Source organism: Podarcis muralis, chromosome 10 (genome assembly GCF_964188315.1).
Source record: "Podarcis muralis chromosome 10, rPodMur119.hap1.1, whole genome shotgun sequence".
Classification (NCBI taxonomy): domain Eukaryota; kingdom Metazoa; phylum Chordata; class Lepidosauria; order Squamata; family Lacertidae; genus Podarcis; species Podarcis muralis.
In genome coordinates, this window is record NC_135664.1 from 63,371,481 (window position 1) to 63,386,962 (window position 15,482).

The window sequence follows — 15,482 nt, forward strand, 5'->3', positions numbered from 1 at the left end:
GTTTTTAGCTAGCGCTGAAGAGTGCAGTGAAACTTGGGGGTTCCATAGCTATACAAACAACGTATGACTCAGTGGTGTCCAAACTTTTTTCAAAGAGGGCCAGATTTGATGAAGTGAAGGGCCGTGAGGGCTGACCAAAGTTGTTAACCTTTTGAAGTTATTCAGCTTTTTTTTTTAAAAAAAAAGGATTGAAGTTGTTGAGGGTTTTTTTGGATTTTATCCCAGGAAATAAACTGCCACAGGGGCCGGAACTGCCATTAGGTCCCCGAAACAGACTTTGGACATGTCTGCACATATGTCATATGCAGGCAAATCTTCTCTTGTCTCTCCCCCCACCCCACATTGTGGCAGTGAATAAGAAAACCACTATTTTAAGGTGGGCACTCCAACCATCAAGCTGGTCCACACATATCACAGCAGGAGAGGCAGGACTAACTTTGTGGGACAAAAAACATTTTAATACGTAGCATATATACACAACATTTTTGAGTATGCAAAGTCATGCAATATCTTATTAGTCCTTACAAATTCCATGAATTGTGGTGAATGTGTATTTACATTCCGACCCAGAACAAGATATTCAAGGCAGTTTAAGAAGGTTACATAATGGATTTTAAGAACAAAGTCATACTGCCTTATATTTCTGGTGGAAAGCAAGAGTCCTACCCATCGCCTCCCTGCCCAGCCAGCCATCATGCTTGCGTTATAATCCAAAACATGGGCTAGGATAAGGGATACCTAGAAAAACCAGCACAATGCCAGAAGCCTGGAAATGTGATGAGTGAGGGCCTAGCAGCCTTGGGGGCAAATCCTGCCCTTCTCCAGTCCCGTCGCTTGCTTGGCATTTCTTGCAACTCCCAATTTATTCTGAAGTTGAAAAGTAACATACAAACAAAATACTCTAGGAATCATCGATGAACAGCAAGTCATCATCATCATCGTCGTCATCCTCTTCCTCTTCCATTTTAATCTTTTTTGCTTGGATGTGTTTCTCTGAATGAGGCGGTTTATGTTCACTTCCCCTTTTTTTACGTGCAACATTCGGTTTCTTTCCGGATGAGCTTCCTCGGCTGGATAATGGAGATTTGACCTGACAATCAAAACAATTTTTGTTAGCATGCATGCTCTCTGACTTCAAACTAGATGTAGAAATTTTACTTCTTCCCCCATTGTCTCTTCCAGTATTGCAGGAGCGGCTAATTTGGGGTGGGGTTGGCAAAGTCATCCGTCCTTGGACATTGGGGGTCTGCACAAAAGTGGGTGTTGCCAAGTTTATGTGGGAACGTTCAGGAATGCAGGAGAGGATATATTGTTTGATTATAGCCTTTCCAACCTGTATAAACAAGTTCACAATTTAGCAGAGTAACATTCCCCTTTTAAACTGACAGCGGATATGTTTGCTCAGGCTCGCTAAAGCCTCTATAATAACTGTTCTAGTATTTCCCCCTTATTCCCTCATGAAAGATAAGATACGACACAGTCTTCTATAAAAGTATAAAAAGAGTTTACTGACTTTCTGTTCACAATTGGATCCCAGAAGGCAGACTTATCTTAGAAAAGTAACATACACCTGGAAACTATCTCATAAGGAGACAGCCCCTTTATCCTCTCTTGGCTGGAAGCCAAGAGAGCATCTTTGGCTAAGCAGATGTTGCTTCTACAATGAAAGTAGTCTGAGAGAGAGATGGCGGCCAGTCCTATGCTTTTGTTACCTGCACAGGTGAGGCCACGCCCACCTCTAGTCACATGCAGAGGAAGTCTGTCCCAGCCCAGAAGGAAACAGGAAGTTTATCTGCTGGCTGGACAAACATTCCTCCCCGTTATGTGCCGGCGTGGTTGCTTGAGAGCAAACAGGCAAGACTCCCACCAGTCTTTTCCAGGCTTTATTATCTGTACAAAAACATTTACAGTGCAGAGCGTCTCAAGTCCATGTCTGCTCAATCGCTAGCAGAATCTGGGAGTGGGCGGTCCTTAAACCTTCCCCAGCATAACAGTCTTTTGACCCCCATCCTTCTCCTCCCCTCTCTGCACGCGAACCAACTGCGCAGAGAGGGCGCTGGCAAAGGGGGATTTGCCTCCCCTCTGCTTTGCTCAGGCTCGGTGTTGCAGCTCTCTCTAGCATCTTCTGATCCTTGCATCCCTTCCCCACTGGAGTCGGGGCTTCCCTCCTCACCGGAGGAAGAGCTGCTTCGCACGATCTTCAGAGCTTCCCTGTAACACAACTGCCCTTCCACCTCTCGCCTCTGAGCTGACAGCAGTTCCCTGACACTCCCCATGTGTAAACATGTTCACTCTAGGAATGTTGTACTTGACTGCTCTTGTGTTTCACATCCCACAGTTTACACACTTGCCCACACAGGATGTACGCAGCAGCAGCAGCCACAGGTTATTGCCCCTCCCCATTCATCAATGTTCACTTGAACAACTGAGGAAGGGGCAAGTGGGGAGTACATCAGGCTCCTTGGTTGTCGGCTCTCCTGGGATCTATCCAGGGTCCTGAGAGCCCTCCTATTAATTTCCCTTGTCTTCAGGCATCCTAGCACTGATGAAGCTCTACCAGTCTGTTTTCCACCTATCGTCTCCTGACACTGCTCCTATTTCTCCTGATGGCTCCGCTTTGGTAGAACAGGGCTCTATGAGGAGTGGCACATTGGAGCGTGGACACCACATAGTTTCACAGCAACTATACTGCTCATTCACGTAGTGCACTCACAGTCATCGACACAGAGCACACACGCAATCACACACAAGTAAACCCAACAAAGGGTGAGTGGAAAGAGTACAGTGATCTAGGTGGGTATAAAAAACAACAACGAACAACAACAAAACAGACCGTGTAAAGTCTGTCACTGCTGAAAGAAAAATTTCAGCCATAGCAACAAACCCTATTTTTTGTTATCGTGGAACATTCAACTATAGTTTGACCCCTCTTGCATAGGGGGCGGGGGGTCAGCATTAACAAAAACACTGTGCTGCCTGCTCAGAATTATTTTGGACAGAAAGCTTTTAAAGCTCTAATTCGTCTCTCTGTGATTTCTGTCACTTGCTAACACACATGAAACAAGCTCCCATGAAAATTAGAAAAGGGGATGACCATGTAAAGACAAAGTTACTGTTATTAGATGCCTAACACAGTATTAAACCTAGAAAAATAACAGTTATAATAATAATACCTTAGCAATACTGTTTTTGCTCATTATCAATGGCATCATGATAACATGAGTCTTGTTTCTCAGAAGATCAGCTCTGGGTCCTATCTTCACGTAGGATATTGTAGCAAATGCTGTGAAGCTGAAGTCTTCCCTGAAAGAAATTAAGCCTTTGCGTATGAGAAGGGGAGAGGTGGAGCAGTTTAAAAAGGGTGGGGAATAACTGAATGAAACACAGCAGAAATGAGGCTCATGTTTTATGGATCTTTGGCTTTGGAAATGGGATGGGGGAGCATCCACTGTATTTTGGGGTCTATTGCTAAGCCTAGCGCTCCATAAAATCTTTTCCTTTGAGTTTGCACAGTTAACACTGAGCTAACAGAACAGAGTGGGCTAACCTTTGCCCCACTAGATGTTGCTGGAACTACAAATCCTGCCATTCCTAGCAATTGGCTATGTTGGTTAGGACCGGTGGGTGTTGGAGCCCAACGAAATCTATACAGCCACAGGTTAGCTGTAATAACATTTCGGGGGTGGGGAGGGTGTTAGACAAGGCATGAAGGTATGTAAATAGGCTTCTTGTTTCAATACTTACTTCAGGTACTGCTGCAGTATCAAATGGGCAACAATTCTCTCCAGTGTATCACGGGGAAGCTTGGGAGAAACAACATCTACTCCCAGTTTTGACAAACCCTTCCCTAACCAGGCATCAATCAGCTTCAGAGGAGTGAATTTCTCTCTCATTTGGTCCACTTGCTTTAAAATATTGACAAGATCCCGGCAGTGCCCTGTCACATCCATCTTCTCAAATGCTAAGCGTCACCAGGTGGGAGGTGGGAGGTGGGGGGAGAGATGGAAAAAAACACAAATTGTTAGCTGCAGGAATTGGAGGGACCAAAACAGGCATCAAATTCAACCTATCCCAGACAGGCTTCCACATATGAAAAACCTCTAACTTTGAACCTTTCAACCCATAGCTGGAGGATGCGAGTACCTACTGCCATTAGCAAAGCGTTCTCAGTGAATGAATGGTGAAGCCAAGCTAAAGGAAACAAAAAGCGTCGGCATTACAGTGGTACCTTGATCCATTCCGGGAGTCCATTTGACTCCCGAAACAGTTTGAAAACCAAGGTGCGGCTTCCGATTGGCTGCAGTATCTTCCTGCAGTCAAGCGGAAGCCGCGTCGGACGTTTGGCTTCCGAAAAACGTTCGCAAACCGGAACACTTACTTCCAGGTTTGCAGCGTTCAGGAGCCAAAACTTGCGAGTACTAAGGCGTTTTGAGAACCAAGGTATGACTGTACAAAGTATGCGGCTCTCTTCAGCATGGTACACTTGCCTTCCTTGGGCCAACCAATATTTTGGAAAAATCGCTGGCATGCACGTTAAAGGAAAGTTGTCACTGAACTGTAATAACAGAGCTGTGCAAGTTGTTCCTTGGAGTGAGACCAAGTCCCACCCATGTGGGTGTGGCCTGACGCAAGCCAATGTGGCTGAAGAAAAGGGCACTTGCTGTTCTGCAACAATAGCCAGTCATGGGTAGCTTATGCTCAAGAAAGCGATTCCCTTCCTCAGCGCAGCTGGCGCAGGAGAACACAAATCCTTGCAATGCACTTGGGAGTGAGCTGCACTAAGAGGGAGCCAGTCTGGTTTATTTCAAACCTTCCAGGTTTGAAATCTTTTTTACTTACGCTCTTCTCGGCAGCAGTTATCACACATTTTGTTGCAGTTGGCGGAGTCCCAGGCCTCGTCAAAGTGATGTGCTATGAGAACTCGGCGACATCTGCAAGTACAAATACCTGAGGTTAGGATGCGACCCAATGCATGTGGCTCCTATGGAAAGGCTATAAGACAATGGGCAGAGTAAACATTGCAAGTAAGACATGTGCTGTATTCAATAACCGAATGGATGGAAGAATGTGGGATAAACAAGTCTCACTGAAATTAAAGTCTATTAATTTGAATAGGAGCTTGATTTCTCTGGTACTCAATGCCTTTCAGCAATTTAAATTCACTACAGACATTAAGTGTGCACTTGAAATATACAGATTTCTGAGGCGGAGAGGAACTATTTGACACATGAGAAGTAGATTCCAATTTTCTGTGCGCGGCCCTTAATATGAGATTACAGAGAGAAACAACAGTGTAAACGGACACATAGATACAACCCATGCAAGCCTGTAATCATTTCTTTTAAATGTCTGAGATATTTCTGCAGTTACTAAAATATGAAAAGTGAACATGGTGGGTATTTTCTGAATTGAAGAAACCTGTCACCCTGGAAAAATTAGGTTTCCTTGCTATCGAGTTTGGATTTTCTCAAAATACTGGCAGTTCTGATGCAAATGTAGCATTGGCACTCTGAATACCATGTTTTTGCAAATAAGGAGCCAGTCTCAGCGGCAGGCATCTATAGGTCTGGGCTTGACCTTGTTGACCTGGGAAAACATGGTGCTTCGCATTTAACTTTTGGGTTTTTAAAAACAAAAACAAAACAGAGATTAACATTTCATTTATTAAATTTATATCCTGCTCTTCCTACCCAGGGCAGCATAGTCTAGTAGCACAAAACATTCAATAGCAAAAGTTATTTCTGCAACCACTTAAGACTCTGTTGGACCGCTGAGAATTAAAAATATATATATATAAAAATATCAACATACTGGCAGACAGCAAAAGAGCATAGGATGCCTCGCAGGGCAAAAGTGACCTACTGCACAACCCTGCTTTCCTTAAAAAATTTTCACAGTAAATAATATATTTGGAGGCTTGCTATTTTCGGATACTAACTTCAACATCCTGGCCAACACTGTATTTTACAGTAAACTCAAGGGGAAAAGTAGCTTAAAACAAAAAAAGGACAACCTCAGACAAAACCACTTGCCTGCTCATGTTGTGGCAATATGAAACCATGTCGTACAATTTTTGTTGCCCTACGTTTTCCATCACCACCATTGTGCTGATTCTGAATATGTCCCCAAAACCGTAATATAAGATGCAGTCAGCTTTCTGGTCATCCCGACCTAGAAGGAAATATTAAGAAGCAGATTTTTCTTTCCCCCCATCAGAAGCATCTACCTAGAATCTCTTCTCCGTTGAGCATACCTGCACGCCCGCTTTCTTGGTAGTAGTTCTCCATGGATTTGCTCATTGAATGGTGTATTACAAACCTCACGTCTGGCTTGTCGATTCCCATGCCAAAGGCAACGGTGGCCACTACCACCTGAAACCCAAAGGCAATGAGGATCATCAGGACATGAGGGATGCAAGTTGAATGGAGGAAGTGATGGCGTTCTCGCACAGCTCACCTGAATGTCGTTGGCAGACCATCGCTTGTGAACTCTGCTCTTATCTTTGGGTTCCATGTTGGCATGGTAGGCACCTGCCTTAATCCCCAGCTTCTGTAAATTCATAGTAACCTGTTCAGCATCCTTCTGGGAAAAGCAGTAGATAATTCCTGTATCAAAATAATTTTATACCGATGAAATCAACAAATGGGTTCCAAGCTATGCAGTACTTAAGCAGGGCTTGGGAAGACTTGGGAGCGCTACCTTACAAGGAGTGGTCTCCTACAGATGCTACCGTGCTTTAAGAAGTCAGCACTCATTTTCATTACAAAGTTCACCTGAAAGGCCTTTGTATCTTCCGTTGATGAGTTTAACTATGTCCTCAATGAAATTCTGAGCAGCTGATGGCTTTTGTCGAACCTAAAATGCATATTTTGAGAAACAGGCATTCAATAGCACACATATACAAATTAAATTTTCCATCTCTTCAGAAAACTGCTAAGTGATTTTAGCCTTGTGTACATTTTGGAATAGAAACACTCCCTGCTATGATTGGTTGAGACCACCTTAACTCAGTGTTCTGCAAACATCAAATCCCATCTCCCAACAGCCCTTGTCAGCATGACCAATGTCCTAGGATGATGGGAGCAATATCTGGGTGGCCACATCTTTACCCCTTGTTTTCTTTTTTAAAGAAGGTCTCAACTAGGAAGTCCAAGTTCTTAGCTCATCTGGTCCTGGAAGCAAAGAAGTGATCTGAGCAAATCTGCCTATTTCCATATGATATTCAGGCTATGCGGGGATGGACTGAGTTATTTTGCTACAATGCACCCAGATCCATATTTATATACACTTCTGAAAAGCAACAAGTCATTGAAGACTCTGCCTTTCAATTCCCAACATTACAGTAGTATTTAAGAAATTGAATTGGTAAGTTTTGCAGAAAAGCATGCATGTGCCCAACATGACTTACAACAAAAGTAAACAACTGTAACAATGAAAGTTTATAAATGAGATAGTCTAGTGCGATAGGTGTGAAATTATCCAGAATTCATGACTCCACCAGTACAAGAATGGTGGAGTTAAACTAAAACTCTCTATGAATGTGATGAAACCAGCTTAAATGCTACACATCCATGTTTGGTTTCTTAGCGAACTTCTCAAATATTCCTAGAAAAGGCAATCATCCCAAAGGCAAGAACAGACTCAACAGGGATACCTCATAATATAGGTTGGGCCGATTAAATGATGCCGTGAAAGTGATGCACTTCTGAACGCAAAGAATTTTCTGAGCATCATGCAGAACGTGGCTTGTTGCAGTCGCTGTCAACCCAATCAATGGAGCATTAGGAAATTGCCGCTTTAAGATACCAAGCAGCTTGTAATCTGAACAGAAGTGGAAGGGAAAAAAGCAGGAATATTTTAAAGATATATAAATAAAACCCCCAATATTTGCTGCCACTATATTCTGTCTAGCTCTGCTTAAGCTACTTGTAGGCAAATCTCAACACTGCAGAAGAACAACACTTTTTTAAAATCCCTTTTAAAAACAACAAACAGTAATGGCAGATGTGTTTCTCTGAAAAGCAGTTTCTCCATCACCACCAATATTTCCATGTGGCAGGATACTGCAGCAGTGATAGATGTGGTCCAGGGAGGGAGAAAGAACCTTGGGCACAGGGAACTGATCAATGCAACTAAAAAAATGAAGTGAGAAGAGCAATGAGGCTTAATAGTTTCTAGTGGAGAAGAGTCAAAGCTCTTCCTGGTAACATGGAATTCCTTCTAGACAGACATACCAGGCCTGAAGTCATGTCCCCACTGGCTGCAGCAGTGAACCTCATCCACTGCAATGCGCGTAAGCCTTCCTGCTTGGTAAGCTTTTTCCAGCTTTGACATAAACATCTTGCTTTTCGCAATCTTCTCTGGGGTCACGTAAATGAGTTTCAGTTGCGAACTGCGGGACAGCATTTCAGCATGAACCCACTTCACGTGTTCCTATTTGGGAAGAAAAAAAGGGTGCTTGGCACACATACCGGGGGGCATCAAAAGGGCAACGCAGACTAATAACCAACAACCGCTTCTCTAATCTCCCAGGCCTTTGCTGAATTATAAAAATCTGTGGCCATTTAAACTGTGGGGTATTGTTTTTGTTTGTTACTATATAACGTATTTTTGTGTTTTTGTATTGTAAACTGCCCTGTTAGTCTCGGATGAAAGGCGGCATAGAAATTATTATTATTTCATCACAAAACTTTAGGGGCACCTAACAACTCTGCTATTTATGGGTCAAATCAGCCTGAGTCGGAAGGAGGAGGGCTGCTTTATGGATTTTGTGCCAGGAGAAGCAAGAACAAGATGGCAACATATGCCAGTATTAAAGAAGCTGAGTAACAGCCATGACAAATCCTCACTCCATTTAAACAAGACCTTAAGAAAAGTGAAAACAGCGGTTTCCTTTCTTAAGTACCCCTTGCAAAGTGATAAGGTAACTTCTCTTGGCAACTCAAAGACTTGTATCAGTCCTGCACTTGGTTTGCACCAACGAAGAACAGAGAATGTGAATTGTACAGAGATACGCTGCTTATTTGGTTTTAAAGCTTACTGGTGCATTATCTGGTATGTTTTTATTGTTGCAACCCACCTCGAGATCACTTGGCAACGAAGGGTGTGATACAAATTCTACAAGTATGTAAATCTAGAATCACATCTCAGCAGACAACCTCTGCTAAGGGCAAGAAAACCTTTCATAAACACTCAGTGCAAGTAACCTAGCTTTAAGTAAAGTTCACTGCCTTACAGTCATCAAGAAAGCTCCTGACTTGTTCATATTATGAAGGTGAAAACTGTATGTTCCCAAGCTATGATCAATTTCATCAGCTGAGGAACGTGTGGAATGCATGTCTATGCATTTTCAGAAAATGTAATGCAAACAACTTCCAGTTCTGCCCTATCAAAACCCACAAAATTGGGTATACATGCATCATGCGTCTATCTAAGCACCAGTCGTTTGTCAAACTGAGATTCAAAAGCAACTTGTGGCCATGGTGCACCAAATGATGAATATAGGGTTTTTATATTTTAAAAAGATTTTTGAACCATGCAACTTGATCAAATACGCCTAGCCTCAAGTTCAATTATGTCCCCATTGGCTTTCATTCCTGGGCTGACCTGCTCTGATCAGAATGACGCCTTAAAGGAGGTTTATCTAAGATTCAGACACAAACTAGCTATAGCCAGTCCAGACTGTAAAGCTTTAGTGCAGACAGGCAGAATGCCCTTCTCTTCTCAATGAGTTCCTATCGCATGGCTCCATATACCTGGGATAATGGGGGAAGCAAGTCGCCTTCTAAGTCAAAAGTTAACCTTTCAGGACAGCAAATCCCATTCCAGAAATTAAGCACGGAACCCAACCCCACTGAGACTGTGTACAAAAGAACAGGTGAACTGAACCCCTTCAATATCAACATTCTAGAGAGGGTTTTCATGAACATTCTTTTTCGGAGAATTTTTGCCCTTTCACATACAACTTGAACAAGTCATACGAATAAGCAGAAGGGCCATCAGTGACTTGTGGCCGCAGCTTTTAATATATGAGGTAAGCATGTCAGCATTTCTCTCGGATGACAAAGACTGATGCCCATGTTTGGCAGCCAGCCACCTTGCTGGGCAGCCAGCCATACCTTACTGCTTGAGGCGTTTAGTAAAGTCGCAGAAACTTCCAGCTGCTCCAACATCATTAGCTGGTCTTCCATTAGTGAGATCAGAGGACAAATCACAAGTGTGAAGCCTGAAATGAAAAATAACCCCTCATCTCAAGTCACCGAAAAAGTTCTGTTTCAGCACATGTCAAATGGCAGGATTCTGCACACACACACCTCTGATGGCAGATATGTCTAGCTTCAGTCATATTGAGGCCACAATTAGTGCTAAACACAATCTGTTATCGGTTACAAATATACAGTAAAACCACAATTTAGCTTGAAAAGCTAAGCTCTCAGCCTCAAAGGATGTCATTTGCAGGACTAGTCACCTTGGAAAGCAAATAGGACAAGAGAGGTAGGAAAACTGCCTTAACCATGGTTTGCTCTTGCAAATTCACCCCTCCTCCTGTAGCCCTGTATAACCAACGAGTTATGGCATAAGTTGAACAACTTTAACTAATGTCATTTTGCTTATAAGTACAAGTACATAGGGACGCAGGTGGCGCTGTGGGTAAAACCTCAGCGCCTAGGACTTGCCGATCGTCAGGTCGGCGGTTCGAATCCCCGCGATGGGGTGCGCTCCTGCTGCTCGGTCCCAGCGCCTGCCAACCTAGCAGTTCAAAAGCACCCCTGGGTGCAAGTAGATAAATAGGGACCGCTTACTAGCGGGAAGGTAAATGGCGTTTCCGTGTGCGGCTCTGGCTTGCCAGAGCAGCGATATCACGCTGGCCACGTGACCCGGAAGTGTCTGCGGACAGCGCTGGCCCCCAGCCTCTTAAGTGAGATGGGCGCACAACCCTAGAGTCGGACACAACTGGCCCGTACGGGCAGGGGTACCTTTACCTTTACCTTTACAAGTACATACCGTCAGAACATACTGCTGGCAGCTGGTAACACAGACTCTTTCCCCCTCCAGTAGGCATGACAAGGAATACATCCCTTCCGCCCATTGTAACATTGATTGTTTCCAATTGCAAAGGCCTAAATTTTCGAAGCTTAAAGTTATTTTGTAATGCATCTCTGACGTTTGCAGACCATGAAAAATCTGTGAAAATGAAATAGCAGTCATACATTTAAAAACAACACTGGAGTTCATTTGAACACAGAAAGCGTTAAGGGATTCCCTCCCACCACCAAGGTATAATAGTGAACATTGTCTTCCAAGTTGACTTTAATCCCCTAAATTGTAAGCGTTGCCTGCGTGAGTGTACATAGGTCTGTGGTGAACAACAAATGAGCCTATGTCTACTCAGAAGTTAGTCCCACTGAGTTCAATGTGACTTACTCCCAGGTAAGTGTGTGTAGGAATGCAGCCTGAGTTACCTGGGATCTGATTTCTGTCTTCTCCTTGCAATTCAAATGCTCATTTGGGAGTGAATACTAGGAACCCTAAGACCAGCAGGCTAAAGCTTTCTTGGGAAGTGGAGGGAAAATACAGTGGTACCTCGCAAGACGAATGCCTCGCAAGACGGAAAACTCGCAAGACGAAAGGGTTTTTGGTTTTTTGAGTTGCTTTGCAAGACGATTTTCCCTATGGGCTTGCTTCGCAAGACGGAAACGTCTTGCAAGTTTGTTTCCTTTTTCTTAAAACCGTTAATACAGTTGCGACTTGACTTCGAGGAGCAACTCATAGCACGCGGTGTGGTAGCCTTTTTTGAGGTTTTTGAAGACTTTGGTATTTTTGAAGCTTTTCCAAAACTTTTCCGAAACCGTGCTTCGCAAGACGAAAAAATCGCAAGACGAAAAAACTCGTGGAACGAATTAATTTCGTCTTGCGAGGCACCACTGTACAGGAGACATACATTTATGTCAGTGTAACCACCATCCCGAAGACAAATATGAAGAGACCTGCTAAAAGCCAAGAGCATGGCTGAGTGGAAGGCTTTCCATTGGCCATTTGTGGGCCAAACTAAATTATGGTAGGTAGGTGTACTGGGAAAGAATTTGCAAACTTAAATGAAGCTATGGAAGATGAAGTCATGCTATCTGTAGAATATTTATTCTGGCAGCCGTGGCAACCTTAATGCTTTTATCTCATTTAACAGATGCTCATTTAAAAAATAATAATAATAATAATAATAATAATGAAAAACATCTTTACACACACACCCCTTCAAAATAAGCTACAAGAAACTACCTTGCTGCAAAGTCACATCTCATGCTATTTTAACAGCAAGCAACAGTAATGTTTTGAACTGTTCGACAACAGTTTTCGTGACAGCCCAAGAATTTAAAAATAGTAAGTGCCGACCTTCCTTGTTCCAGTCTTCTGCTGCTGATTCAGTATCTTTGCTGCTCCCGCTCTCTGTGTCAGAAAACTGTTTTATTTTCTTCTTTAGCACTGTCTTTTTCTGAATGAGCTCCTGCTGATGTTCCAGAAGTTCTTGTACCTGGATCTCCAGAGCCTGCAGTTCACTGTCAACAGATGCCAATTCCTCTTCCAGCACTAAGGTAGAAAGATTGCCATGCATTCTAACATATGTTTGTTATCTTGTGCTAGGCCACATTAACCCACCCCAGGACTCAAAAGGAGTTTAGCAGAGCCTTTTTACTCTTCCTATTAGGAACTCTTCTTTAAACCTTACTCTAAATCAGGAGAGGGCGTCTTCTTTGGCTGGTTCCCTTTGAAGAGAATAATGCTACATGGGGCTGAACTCCCGAGCTCTTAGAAACTTCCATGCCCAGCTCTTTATCTCAAACTACCAGGTACCCCAAGCACTGCCTTCGTATTCAAGCAATTTGTTATACAGCCAGAACAACAAGCAAAATGGCCCATGCACACAGGTTTTATCCAGAAAATAAATGGGGGAGGATATCAGAGGAACAACATAGGTTTATTGCTAATGGAACAAATAAACTGTAGCCAAAGATCTGGTTACCTGACAGTGTTGTTGTCATCTTCAAAGTTAGAAAGGCACCTCACTTGGTAAAATATTGACCAAAGCAATTTTCTAATAATTTCTTTCTGTAAAGGTAATTTTGAAAGCATATTATTAATTTTATGAAAGCCTGCAGGCAAGCAGAATAGCTTCTATTGCAGAACCTCTGTGCTCATTAAAGGTAAAGGTACCCCTTCCCGTACGGGCCAGTCTTGACAGACTCTGGGGTTGTGCGCTCATCTCACTCTATAGGCCGGGAGCCAGCGCTGTCCGCAGACACTTCCGGGTCACGTGGCCAGCGTGACAAGCTGCATCTGGCGAGCCAGCGCAGCACACGGAACGCCGTTTACCTTCCCGCTAGTAAGCGGTCCCTATTTATCTACTTGCACCCGGGTTTGCTTTCGAACTGCTAGGTTGGCAGGCGCTGGGACCGAGCGACGGGAGCGCACCCCGCCACAGGGATTCGAATCGCCGACCTTTCGATCGGCAAGTCCTAGGCACTGAGGCTTTTACCCACAGCGCCACCCGCGTCCCCCCCTGTGCTCATTAGCACCATATAAATCTCTTTGGGATGTAACAGCAGCCATGCAACAGAAAATGCAGCCTTTAAACAGAGAAATAAACACTTTCATCTGTACTAGAAAGAGCCACGCTAAGATCCCACTCCAATATGGAACCACACTCAATATGTCATTATTGTCCACCTCCCATTTCTATTTCTATGGACTATAGTCACATTTTTTTTCTTATGTATGTATAGGATAGGCTCATGTTCAAATTGCCACTCACCCATTGAGTCTGCAATGCCATGTATGCTTATCTTGGAGTTCAGCCCCATTAAACTTAGAGTATCAACATGCATCGGATTGTATTGCTTATGATCTAGGGCCAGTCACTCATAATTTAATTTATTACGAGCAAAATTTATACTGCCCTGAGCTCAGGGACAAAATGCCTTCAAGGTGCCTTTTGCAGATTTTTGCTTTCAACTATTTTTGCCCATTTATACTTGGATTTGCTTAGCCCACAGATATAAAATTGTCTTATCTTTATGGAATATATTTTAGCCACTAGAGGGCATCACACATAGAGACCCGTAGTTAAGCAAGGATTTTTTTTAATTGACATGTTTTATGTAGGACTTGTCCTCTTACACAAAAGAACAAGAGTGTCTTGCTACATCTTAGAGACTAATAAATTTGTTATTTAGTACATTATTCATGTTACATTGCTATTTATTTTACATCTTCGACTGCATAATAAAACCTCCTGTTGTACTATTTATTCTATAAATTATTTATCATTTATATAGAGAAACTTATCCCGTAATAAATTTGTTACTCCTCAGTGTGTTTTGATTTCAAGCTGCCTGGGCAAAAAAGCAGAGTTTGCAGGGACAGGGATGTCACATGATTGACAGGTGACATCAGGCAACTGTCAAGGGGGCCACCATCATTAGGGATGATGGGAGTTGGAGTGCAAAAACATCAGAGGCGGCACAGGATCCCCATCCCTGCTATATGTGAAATACTTTCCTAATAAGAACTCGCCATTCATGAAACCAAAAGTCTTTCCAGCACCCAGTTTTCCAACATATCCCCGCAGGGAGTTTTGAATCAATTGTCCTGCTGGATCACCCTTCGCTAACCTGGTGCCCTCCGAATTCCCGGACTGGGCTGAGTTTCTTTCCACTTTCTTCCCTCTAGCCCTCTTTACAATGGAAGGGAACACTTTAGGCCCAGCTAACATCTCCTAAAGCGGCTCGTGTATCACCAATACACAGAAGGAACCCACGTCCACAGGCTTAACAATAGAAGAGACACGATAATTTGGTATTGTGATAATAAATTATTATTATTATTATTATTTATTTATACCCCGCCCATCTGGCCAAGTTTCCCCAGCCACTCTGGGCGGCTCCCAATCGAGTGTTAAAAACAATACAGCATTAAACTGGTATTGTTATATAATGAGGCTATTATTGGAATGTAATTGAAAACTAATAAAAAATACTAATTTTTTTTAATAAAACAACAACAATAGAAGAGGCACGAGGCACACCAATAGCTCAGTCAGTAGAGCATGAGACTCTTAATTTCAGGGTCGTGAGTTCAAGTCCCACACTGGGCAAAAAAAATAATAATTCCTGGACTAGATGGCCCTCGTGGTCCCTTTCAACCCTGCAATTCCATGGAAAGCGAAACGAAGAGAAACAACACTAGTCTAGAAACATAGGAAGCTGCCTTACTACCTTCCACAGGCAGAGCAGGCGCTCCGCCCCTCCCTCAGACCACTCCACCCATAAGGACGCGGCCCTTCCCAGCGACTCCCTCCGCCCGCATCTACCTACCCAGGAACAAGCATTCCTCACTCCTGCCTCTCTCCTTCTCCTCAAGACACTGAGGGCTCTCCTTTCCGGAAGCTCCAACCGGCTTCCACCTTCGCCCCGCCCACTCCCTCCCTT

General features: G+C 43.4%; 1 protein-coding gene across 1 annotated transcript; it reads right to left on the minus strand.

Moving 5' to 3' along the window:
* Positions 1–436: 436 nt before the first annotated feature.
* Positions 437–15,465, minus strand: RECQL (RecQ like helicase). Its single transcript, XM_028745944.2, has 15 exons — positions 15,369–15,465; positions 13,019–13,104; positions 12,391–12,585; positions 11,005–11,184; positions 10,119–10,225; positions 8,235–8,433; positions 7,655–7,821; positions 6,774–6,855; positions 6,457–6,605; positions 6,254–6,371; positions 6,033–6,171; positions 4,840–4,931; positions 3,745–3,961; positions 3,174–3,303; positions 437–1,090 (listed from the first exon to the last, which is right to left on the minus strand). Exons 2-15 carry the CDS (start codon positions 13,035–13,037, stop codon positions 902–904), a joined length of 1,983 nt encoding a protein of 660 aa, XP_028601777.2. The 5' UTR covers positions 13,038–13,104; positions 15,369–15,465; the 3' UTR covers positions 437–901.
* Between the last annotated feature and the right edge of the window lie 17 nt (positions 15,466–15,482).